At 41.0% G+C, this 11,734-nt stretch overlaps 1 protein-coding gene across 5 annotated transcripts in view; it reads right to left on the bottom strand.

Annotated features, from left to right (window-relative positions):
* Positions 1–811: 811 nt before the first annotated feature.
* GLCE (glucuronic acid epimerase) overlaps positions 812–11,734 on the bottom strand; it is a 108,140-nt gene continuing 97,217 nt past the window's right edge. For all 5 annotated transcript variants that reach the window (XM_048866851.2, XM_048866853.2, XM_075133260.1 and 2 more), the window contains 2 exons: positions 9,355–9,600; positions 812–5,289 (listed from right to left, as the gene is read on the bottom strand). In XM_048866851.2, coding sequence (XP_048722808.1) covers positions 4,265–5,289; positions 9,355–9,600 — 1,271 coding nt within the window. In that variant the 3' untranslated portion in view covers positions 812–4,264. The remainder of the gene's footprint in view (positions 5,290–9,354; positions 9,601–11,734) is intronic.

Here is an 11,734-nt window from a genome sequence, read left to right as displayed (position 1 = left end):
AACAAGCAAGCTAGGAAGAGGCAGAAAGAGCCTGCTCCACCTTCACTGTAGAGCAGGGGTGGGCAAACTAAGGCTCATGGGCCGCATTCGGCCCTTCAGACCTTTTAATCCGGCTCTCGAGCTCCAGCCGGGGAGCGGCGTCGGGGGCTTGCCTGGCTCCACAAGGCTCCCAGAAGCAGTGGCATGTCCCCCCTCCGGCTCCTACATGTAGGGGCATCCAGGGGGCTCCACACACTGCCCCTACCCCAAGCACCAGCTCTGCAGCTCCCACTGGCCAGGAACCGTGGCCAATGGGAGCTGCAGGGGCAGCACCTGCAGACAGGGCAGCACGCAGAGCTGGTGCCATGCCTCTGCATAGGAGCCGGAGAAGGGACATGCTGCTGCTTCTGGGAGCTGCTTGAGGTAAGCGCTCCCCGGAGCCTGAACCCCTGACCTTGTCCTGTGCCCCAATCCCCTGCCCCAGCCCTGATCCCCCTCCCACACCCTGAACTCCTTATTTCTTGCCCCATCCTAGAGCCCGCACCCATAGCCGGATCCTGCACCCCAACCCCCAATTTCATGTCATACAATTTTCATACCCAGATGTGGCCCTTAGGCCAAAAAGTTTGCCCAGTCCTGCCATAGAGGGTCATTGCTTCGAGGATACGGTATCCCGAAAGGGGACGTTTATCAAACCATTAGGAAGACTGTTAACCACATAATGGGTTTGTTTTTACTTATGTGCAATCAAGCAATTACATTTTCTCATGCAGGTGATTGATTGATATATATATATATATGCCAATTAAAATGTAACACCCAAAACCATGTCTTAAGATAAAAATTTTTATTTTACAATTTTATAAAGCAGCTTTACATTAAGCACAAATGTTGATCCATTTACTTGGTATATAAACATAATAGGACCTCTTTCCCTCTGCAAAAAATCCTGTCCTGCTGTATATAAAACTAACATGTGCACATTGTGCTTAACCTGCAAAGTCTATACAGCTTTACAAAGGACTACCCTTTAGAAGGGCACCCTGTAAACAATTTATTGCATATTTAACACATGGTGTGTACCCCCCATGTAAAATGTAGAAAAGAATAAAGTACAATTACAAAGTGAGTGACAAGAGCAGCTTTCAGTGAGTGTCTCACACAATGGCCGAGAAAAACGCTTGTACAGTTGTGCTTGTGTCTCTGGTTTGCACATACCCACGTGCACTGTGTTTCTCTAATGAAACCGACACGTACAGTAATCCTAGCGAATGGGTTAAACAGATCTTAGCATCGGAGATCTTCTGTCAGTTTAAAAACAGAGGTACAAAAGGGATTATTATACAGTGAAGTCAAATAAATGAAATTACCGGCACTGGTGTCTATTAATGCTCTCCCACAGCGCACTTCTTTTTTAAAAACGAAGAGGAATCCATGCGTTAGGTTCCATAAGCACTCCTGGTTGATTGCTTAATTTACATGCATATGCACTCAAACAACAAAAATGCAATGGAGACTGCGTTAAAAATAGAATGGTACAACATCAGTTTCTCAGCTGAAATGACTAACCTATGTTTCTTAACAAATCTATTTGTCTGCTGCCGGATGGACTCCAATGTGAGGTATGAAACATGGAAAGACCAATGCCACTATTTGTTTTTAACACTCTTTTCCTAATTCAGTTGGAAAAGGTGTTCACATTGTTAAGGCACTGATATTTGTCACAGAAGCAGTACCCAAACCTTCTCATTTGAGTCTCCAAATCTAAAATGGGTATAATGTTGAGGAAACACACCAGAAAGATCTCTCTTTCACTCTCAGATAGTGATCAGCCATCGCAGAAGTAGTTTTTTCCCCCCTTTTTTGTAATCTGAGGAAAATCTCCTCTCTGAACACTTTGGTATTGATAAAGATTTTAGGGTTCAAAATAGTTCTGCTGTGACATCTACTTTTTGTAGGAATCAATACGATCATGTGTGTTTGCAAAGATCAAAAGAGCTACAAACCTGTTTCATACATTGGTGAGCAAAACAGAAAAGGCTTTAAAGTCTTACTGTGATCTGCCACATCTCTCCTTTCAGTGGTTTGAATTTATTTTGTCCCCGATACAAACATCTCTCCCCACTCAAACTCTCCTTGGTATTTTTTTTTTTTAAATCACACAAGAAATAAGTAACATACAACAGGACCAAGCGGAAAAAAAAAAAAAAATCTGTTACTAGTGTGTATACTTTACCATACTGGAATGTGTCTACAACTTAAAGGTCTGGGATTCATAATCTGTACTGACCAAAATATTAGCAGATATTAGTGATGCAGACTACCCTAAAAACAGTATTGGTCCAATGACATGAGTTGGTTTGTTTACTCTCTCCGAACTACAAAGAGGCAAAACACATGTTTAGAGGCCTACCAAATGCATGGATCATTTTAGTCAATTCCACTTTCATAGGATTTTAAAAATAGTAAATTTCACACTTTCATATGATTCCATCTGAAATTTTACAGTTTGTTGTAACTGTGGGGGACCTGACCCAGAACGGGGCAGCGGGATTGCCACCCTCACTTCTGCGCTGCTGCTAGCAGAACTGGGCAGCTGGAGAGCAGCGGCTGCTGACTGGATGCCAAGCTCTAAAGCCAGCACTGCGGCCACCAGCAGCACAGAAGCAAATGTTGCAAGGTATGGGGAGGTGGGTTACCATGTGTCCAGGCTTTCCTGCAGCCTCTCCACCAGGATCGGGGGCTGACAGCTAGGGCTGTAGCCTCTCTGCCCAGGTCGGGGGGCTCCTCTCTGCCCAGGTCGGGGGGCTCCTCTCTGCCCAGGTCGGGGGGCTGTCGCAGCAAGCAGCTGCAGTGCTTCCTGCAGCCGCAAGAGGTTCCCGGAGGCGGGTCTGACCCAGCTCTAGGAGCAGCCTCTGCTGTGGAAGAAGTAGTCCCATCCCTCTCCAGCCTGGGCTGGGACTAGCAGCTGGAGCCCGGCCCATGGTAGGAGGCCCTGTGGCTGGGACACCCCCAGCCCTGCCCCTCCCTTACAATAGCCAGATTTCATGGGGGAGATCAGATTTCATGGTCCACGATGGGTTTTTCACGGCCGTGAATCTGATCGGGCACTACACATGTTGACATGAAAGACTGTAATGGCTACTGAAAAGACTTTATAAATATAAAAGGAAATTTCAGGTTAATTCTGAACAATAATGTATGTCACTGAATGCATGGGTTCGACACATTCAGTTATTGCACAAGTACTCAGTTGTCAGAGCAACTGAGAATCAATATAAAAAATTAAGCCAATATTGTGGGTATAACTAAGTGTAGAGACCTAGATTGTAATTAACATTTAAAATGCTTGATCCACTTTTTAAAAACAGTTTAAAAATTAAATTGCTAGAAAAAATATTGATACAGAAACCTCTCAAGTGTGGGTGAAAATACAGTACAAAACATCAGATTCCACAACAAGAGATTCCAACTACATGGGGGGGAATGTTGATTAGCAAGCCTCAAATACAACTGTAAATTCAAATTTAAATGGCATGCTTGCAGTTTTTGTGCAGTCAACTAATCCCACTTTGAGTTGTGCTTACATAATTTAAGAAGCCTGAATGCTGGCTGTGTGTGTTTTCCATTTACACATCTTTAAAGAAACCATATGTTCAACATATTCCTCAATATATAGAATTTAAAACAAATTTTGTGTATTTTTCTCCCCCCAAGAACAGAATTTGTATTAAAGAAACACTTTTTAAAAGACACACTGTCGACTACCCAGGTTACAAGTAAATACACATTTACTGCATTACATCACATGATCTGTAATTCTGTTTCCAACATATATACAGATAATTCCATTTTAAAAGAGGCCACATACTAACTTTTCAGGCAAGTGCTGGACTTTAGAGACCTGTATGGCTTCTGTAAATCATCTTTTTCCTACAAAAAGGAAAAATAAAAAACTTCCCCCACAAACCCAGGAGTACAAATGGATTTTGTCCAGTGCGAATAATTTCGCTATGGAACACTATATGGGCAGGTAAACACGTTAAAGTACCAGCTTTTATTCCATCCTTTGACTGGACCCCTGCCTCAAATTCTACCACCCAGATAGAAGTATTCTCACGCTGGAATGCAATTACTTTCTGAAGATCAGTTTTGAGGACCACTTTGAAATAGTCCACAAAAAACTTAGTATGCAACCTTTTAAAATGTACCTTTGTTTAGCTTTAATGAGTCCAATAATTCCCGTCAACAGCAGATAGCTGAAACGGGGTTTTGGTTGTGAGCTCTAGTTGTGCTTTGCCCTGCCACCTTTAAGGTAGCTCTTCCATCTCTTGACGAATTCTTTGAAAATTGGGGACTCGTCGATCGTGCTTAATAGCTGGAGTTGGTTTATGTGGGTGGTGTGATAGTCCCACCGGGCCAAGTTGGGAGCAGAGCTGAGCATGAAATGACGGAGGTCATAGATCGTTCCTGAGCCTGTATCATAGAGTGGAAGCATGGCTTTCAGGGACTCCATGCCTCGATCATAGAGAGACTTTGCCTCTTTCCCTAGCTTCTCACCTGCAGTTTCTTTTAAGTCATACAGTCCAATCAGAGAGTACATGAAACCGTTTAAAACAAATGAGCTAGGAGAGGTTGGGTACTCTTCATACCAGTCATGTTTGTTCATAAAGACAGCTCTCACTCCATGCTGCTCTGACGGGAGCTTGTAAGGTGCTGTTGCCTGTAAAGCTGAGTTGAGGAATGTGTGGTCTTTTGTTAACAGATAAGCCCTGACTAACGTTGAAATGGCCTGCCCTTGTGCCATAGCAGAGTACCAGCCAGGGTCTAAAGATTTAAACCCTTCCCCTAACTTCCGTGTCACCATAATTGGCCAGCCACCTTTTTCATCCTGGTTCCTCACTAGCCAATCGCTCGCAGCAAAAAAAGCTGCCATGTGGGCAGTTGTCGATATAGTGACGTTATCAATAAAGCCTTTTCCCTTCGTGATCAACCTAATCACTTTTTTAGGCATTATTTTTGTCTGCTTCACAGCTTTTGTGTTGGAGAGACCCACTCCTTTCCTTAAGTCAGTTACCAGATCTCTTGTGACTGTGCTCCAAATGGTCCTAGGTCCAATGCCATAGTAAATATCTCGGTCTTTAAAAGCAATCAGCTGAGTGTTCGAGACATAGTGTATGGTGAAGAGCTGGTTCTTCTCAGTTGTTTCTAGAACCACAGATATGCTCCCATTTGTGATGAATTTGAGGTCAAAAGAAATAATAAAATCTCTTGAGTTCCCAAGCTGCAGAGACGCCCCTTCGGTATTTTCTGGAAAAAACACAAAACACAAATGAAAGTGGTTAGGGGTAAAAAATGATCCGCCAGGATGTATATTAATAGAACATTTAGAAGGAAGTTACACCATGCAATTAGGTTTGCCAGATAAAAATCCGAAATAATTCAAGGGCACTTAACCTAAAATCTGTGTTTCCATTGTGTGTGTCAGTTCATTATTGCTTATTACTAAATTAAGAACACAGCATCAATTAATGGGTCAAGGATGACTTCCCGTACCATAAGGGAAAATTTCCCTCCTCTATTCTACATTAGTGCATTGCTGCATTCGGTCTAGGAGCAGTGCCAAGGTATTGGCCAAATGGTTTCTTCAGGATCCTATGCTAGCTGGTCAATACCCCGGATGTAACGCAGATGCCAAAATGGACTCTTCAGGCAAAGGACAGCTGGCATAAGAGGAGACAGAGAGAGGGTGAGATGAAAAGAGGTAGATGGACTGCATCACTGAGAACCTGAAATATGCTTGGTAGTATTAAGCTATCCATAGTAGACCGCAATATGAACTAACCAACCAACACAATTCAAAAAATATAAACCCCTCTAGCTACAATAAATCTTACCCTAATTAGGTCTGGCATTCTAGTAACACAGTGTGGGCAATTTGTTCCAGCCGGTTATGATTCAAAGAAAGAAAAGCAGAAGAAAGAGTCACTTTACATTGTAAGTCACCTTTCAATAAAAATCCGATTTTGTGTGTGCAGATTGGGTGTCTGACACTAATTTGGCATTACATATTCTGGAACTTGTCACATAAAGCAGTTGACATGATTTGTGCCAACAGATTATTAACTGCCCACTTCTCTTCAGTTCCCCAGTCAGAAAACTGTATACATAGTTGCTGAAACTAGGGGTACTGTCACACCCCCTGGCTTGAAGTGGTTTCCATCCTATACAGGGTTTACAGTTTGATTCAATGCTTCTCAGCACCCCCACTATCCAAACTGTTCCAGTACCCCTGCTTGTATAGCTAAAATAAAAGGTAAAACTCCCCACGGCAGATTCTACTGTCATCAGCTTAGATGTTTACCAAGTTCCACCGCAGGGCCCACCAGCTAACTGTGCAAATCTACTGAAGGCAATGGGTGTTGCACAAGCATAATTGAGGACCTAATTGGGCCTGCAGTACATCTGTTACTGGTGATGCACCAGAAGGAAAGAACCCAACTTGATTTACACAGATTCTACTGAGCTTATTAGAAAAGAACTCTTTCTAGTTGCAAACTAAAAATATTTGAAACGGAAATTGAGGGGGAAAAAACATGGAGCCCCAGCTTTGCCATTTTTAGTCACACTTCAGACTAGAGCCACATTAAGCAAAACAGCTTGGAGAACTGAGAAAGAAACAGGTAGTTAGAGATCCATTGGGACCAAAATTAAAATCTATTAGCTGAGGTTTTGCCTGCTTGACAGTTGCAAGAGCAGGGAACTGATTAATTTAGTGGAAAAATGAACACAAAGCAAGTTTACATTTTAATTTATTAACCCCTACAAGGGCAAAACTCAGCTGTCTGGTTTTACTTTTTTTTTTTAAAACGTATGTCAACAATTAAATAAGGTTCCAAAGCAACACACCATAAAGAAACCCTGTTTCCTCACACATTAGCTTTTAAGTATAAAACCAAATCCCCCCAAAACTGTAGTAGATGATCAATCAGCTAATTAGTTTGTAAGACTGTACAGATCTTGTAGTTTTGAAAGCACAGAGGTATGATAAACATTTAAAGACAGTCATTTAAATTAATGTTTTTAATGGAATAAAATTCTCATGTGTGAAAGGTGATTGTTTCTGTGCTTGTGCTCCTTGATGTGTGAAATACCCCATAAATAATTCTAGGAACAACAACTGAGTTATGACCCACATTCCCTCAAGAATACAAGGCTTTCCCCATCTACCAAACTAATCCATTATGCTTTGCATCAAGACTGTAGTTTCATATGCTGCACTGTACAATGTCAGTTCTATCGTATCGCCTTTATGACTGAATTTTATGTTTTTTAAAATAAAGCTTTATTTCCTTTAAGCTCTGAAGTTCAGCGTCTGCCTTTGGAGTAGAGAAATAGCAGTGCTTTGTTACACTAGTGTTCTTCTTTCTGTGAATGACTAACACACCACCAACAAAATTACGTAAAATTAATTCTTTATAAAAAATGTTAAAAAGTTGACTGTCCCCATCTATCATTTCTACTTATTCCTTTTGCTTTCTACCATACAAAACACTATGGGAAGAGGGGCAAAAAGTTCAGAACCAAATAAAAAAACAAAAAACCCCTAAAGGTTGCCCATTACTTGTACTGCATTAAGCACCTATAAATCCATTACTTAAGGCCATCTAAGATGAGTGGATTCGTACTGTGGCCTTCAAGGTCTGAAGATTACTCTGCCATCAATAAAGGATGAGGGGAGAATACATAAGAGATCTTATAACCTTTCCTCTTCCTTATATTTATGTACTACAAAGACACAAGAGTGTTCTAACAACTTTTTCCTTAGAGACCCAGGCCTAAGGTGCTGACTAAAATTACTTCATTGTCTTTTTAAGTAATGGACTCATTAATTCTAATGGGTATTGATTAGGGAGAAAAATACATTCAGTCCTTACTAATGAGGCTTAGTACAAGGGGAAAATGTTGCATAAAATAATGCACTCTGTTGTATTGATGATTTGTTTTGTTACGTATGAAACAGTATATGACAACTCAGAGGAAGTAAAAGTATATTTTAGAACACTGAGTGGAGAAAGGAGCCATAGGCACATAGTGTCTTAACAGGTATATACATACAGACTGGGAAAACTCAGAGGGGCTCGGTAAGAACAAAGGCTCAAACATTGACTACAGCTGCCAAGCAGACAGTGCAGCTGGGAAGGTAACCTTTCGCTCCCCACCTAGGCTAGTTGTAGCTGGGTGTCACTTAGAGCAGCCTGAAGGCTATTTGACATTACCTCAAACACCCCCAAGGGACTTACATGGTAGCTGGGACTCAGCAGGGCACAGGGAAGCCCTCGTTATAGCTTTTTCCCAGCCATACTCCCTTACACTGGCAGCAGGAAGCCACTACACCACTGGAGGATCCTCCTATGCTGAGATGACCCTCCAATCATCAGCTACTTTGGAGTTTTAGGGTCAGATTCTACCAGCAAAGGTGCATAAAGCAATTGTGCTAGATCCCTTAAGAATACCTGAACACCTTGGGCCCGATTCCAGAGCCATCCTGTGCATGAAAGCTCATGCATAATGAAACAGATGGCAGGTTACAGAATTAGACATTCTTGATTTCCTCCATTAAACAGTAGTACATCTTTCAGTTCAGGACGGTTTTGAACACGTTGGTTATTTTAATACATGTACAAGACATGCTAAACCCACCTTATGGATTAACCCTTGCTGCATGAATCTGCAGTACTGTTACAGAGAAATAGAACATTTAAAAAAGCCTGAAGCCACATGTAGTCCAGCTTCTCCTCTTTCCTTAGACTTAGGAAGGCCTGAATTGACAAACTAAATATCGTAAAACTTGTATGCTGAGTTTCAGCGCAACATTTACATTCTAATGAAAAATCTTAGAACACAGGGATTGATAATGGAAACACTGATGGAGTCCATGCAGTTAAGCCTGTAAAGAGGATATTGCAGGTTCACCCTATCAGTAATTCGTTAGCACTAAGATTGTGGAATTTATTTTACTCCCATTTCTTATTCTACAGACTGGTTCCCAGGTTATTTGCTTCCTCCTAGTTCTGTGATAGGCATGGCAACTAAAGGCTGCAGAATTTCATCTGGAGCTTTTCTGTTCTTTATCTGTGTGGTAAAATCTCTTCTATAATACAGCTTCTGTTCACTTTATAGTTACAAAGTTGAGAGATAAGACAGAAGGAAAATAAGAGACAGACAAAGGAGAAGACAGGTTTTCAGGTGAGATTTCAAAGATGAAAAGTCAACAAGGTTATATACATATGTATTTAATAAAGGACTCCCGTGGTAACATCTGCACAAAATTGACACAAATGGCTTATCTGCGATGTAGTTACAACAACACACCTGGAACGACAAACTGTTTAACATTAGTGAACCTGAACTTATCAGGTACGGTTGAAACAGAACAGCCTTTTGGTACAGTCCAATCAATGGCTCTGCTGCTTTTGTCTTTGTCTTCTGCTGTTTCATACACCTCTATGTGAGGTGGTCTCTCAGTCAGATTTTTACTATAATGACTTAGCCCATATTGTGCAATCTGGATTGGGTAGAAATAGCCTTGAGGTCCCCACTGTGTGGATAATGGCACACCTGTAATATAGGAAAAACACAAATAATTGTTAGAACATTTAAAATAGAGTTTAGAATTCTGTCTCCCCTTCTCTCCCCCCACAGTTTTACATAAATAAATGCCATTTACCAGAAGTAGCTTTCACCATTAGTTCTCAGGCACAGACAAATTACTCTCCTTTTTACCAAGGTCTGCAAATACTAAAAACTGATATCAAAACCGACCAGATGCAGAAGGCAAAGTGAAGTTCTCACTATGTTCTACCACACCCGGGCATTTACTTGCTTATTGGAATACAAGACTTTAATACACAAACATTTTTATGGATTTTTTCCTTCCACTCTGGAGACCATGAAATCCCTCTAATACCACATAAATCTTTGCAAATTAAATGTAAAACAACATTAGTAGAATTTTACTAGCATTTTTTCATGTTGAACCTGCAATTTTACTCAATACTTGCAAATCTAAACTGTTACAGCTCCCAAACTATAAAGCTATTACAAATACATCCTGAAATAATGTCTGTGTAATCAGAGATTTCCCCCACCCTGCTCTTTGCAGAATTTACACATACTCTCTGATCTAAACTTCTCTTCTTCAGGTTTAGCTCAACATATAAATAAAAAACATGGCAACCTAAACCTTTGTCCCCTGAGTTAGGGTTTCTCTGCAAGGGCATCCTCGTCCCAGACCCTAGTTGCCTCTGAGGAGAAAGCCACTTCCCCCTTTATATTCGAAGTGGAATTAAAAAGTCACATCTACCAAAATCAGTCAATAAGAATTAACTGGCACATCTGTGCAGAGCTCCAACATCTGCTAACAGCTGGGCCCCCAGAGACCTGCTACAACCTGGTAATTTGTATAACTGAAGCTCACTGCGTAATGTAGTGCTCTTGAAACCTCATTCGTCAATACACATTTTCTAACATTCTCCGTCATGACCAACCGCCATGATGTGCTTAAAAAGAGCTCCCCCCACCTTGTAATCAGTTTCCTTCTGCCCAAAGCACTCACTAATGTCCATTCAGTGAGGACACCCTCATTATCACAGCCATAATGATAAACATGTCACATCACTGACTGAATGGGGAAGGCAAGAGGAGCCTTAGTATATGGAAAGAGGTTCTAATTTATATGCCAATATCTGGATAAATGGTAACATGAAAGGAAATGCACACACAGCATGAAGCATGGATAAAATACTTTTTCCAAAACTTGCTGGAGTTTAACAAACATGATTTACTGGTCTTCCACCTAAGTCTCAAAGCTGAACCTTAAAATGGAAAGTGTTTTGAACCCCCGGTAGGAAACAGGATTCCAGCCCTTCAAACCTTTGAATGGCACAAAGTGAAGAAAGTTAAAAGTGAAAAATACAGTGGCATTTGCACCATTTTTGTCCCTTGCAAATGTCCAACTTGGAAGCTAGCTATCCCTGGAACCTGGTGTAATGAAAAGATTAAACTAAATTAAAGAAGATACACTTTCATAGATTATCAGTGCTTCATGTTACTAATAGTAAGTGTTCCTGAAAGTAACTTGATGGACTACTTCTGCCTGAAGAGTAAAAGCATCAAGGGAAATATTTAAGTACTCTGTATTATCTCAACTGCTGGAAGCTAGTTCACTTAGTATTAATAAGTGTTCTCAGTTAAGGGTGCATGTATTGGGATCAGAAGATGAAATCTGCTGTAAAAGCTTTACTTGTAGCTGTTAATTTAAGAAGATGACATGATTAATTGTCCAGGTCACAGGACACAAGGCAACATATTACCTTGTAAAAAAGAGACAAGGTAAAAATATAACATGAGCTCTTCTTCATTCCATCTAGGTGATAAGAACTACTTATCATCTTGCATCATTCTATTAGTTTGCATTTGAAACCTAAAACCTTTTCAAACGGTTTTACTTTGATATCCATCCTCTCCCCCACACACAGTTATTTCTCCCCTGAAACCTGTCTGCCAGATGCTAGCAAGTCTATTTCCCCAACCACATTAGGGCTCTTGGCACCACATTGCACGGCGACAGCTCTAAATGGCATAATGCAGAAAGCCAAGATTGTAGGTAAATGACACTTGACACTTTGATTAAATTCATCATTTGTGGCTGAAATATACAGCAGCTAGACATATTCCAGATCTGCATGGAGCC

This window comes from Caretta caretta, chromosome 10 (genome assembly GCF_965140235.1).
Source record: "Caretta caretta isolate rCarCar2 chromosome 10, rCarCar1.hap1, whole genome shotgun sequence".
Lineage (NCBI taxonomy): Eukaryota > Metazoa > Chordata > Testudines > Cheloniidae > Caretta > Caretta caretta.
This window is presented reverse-complemented; position numbering and strand designations above follow the sequence as displayed.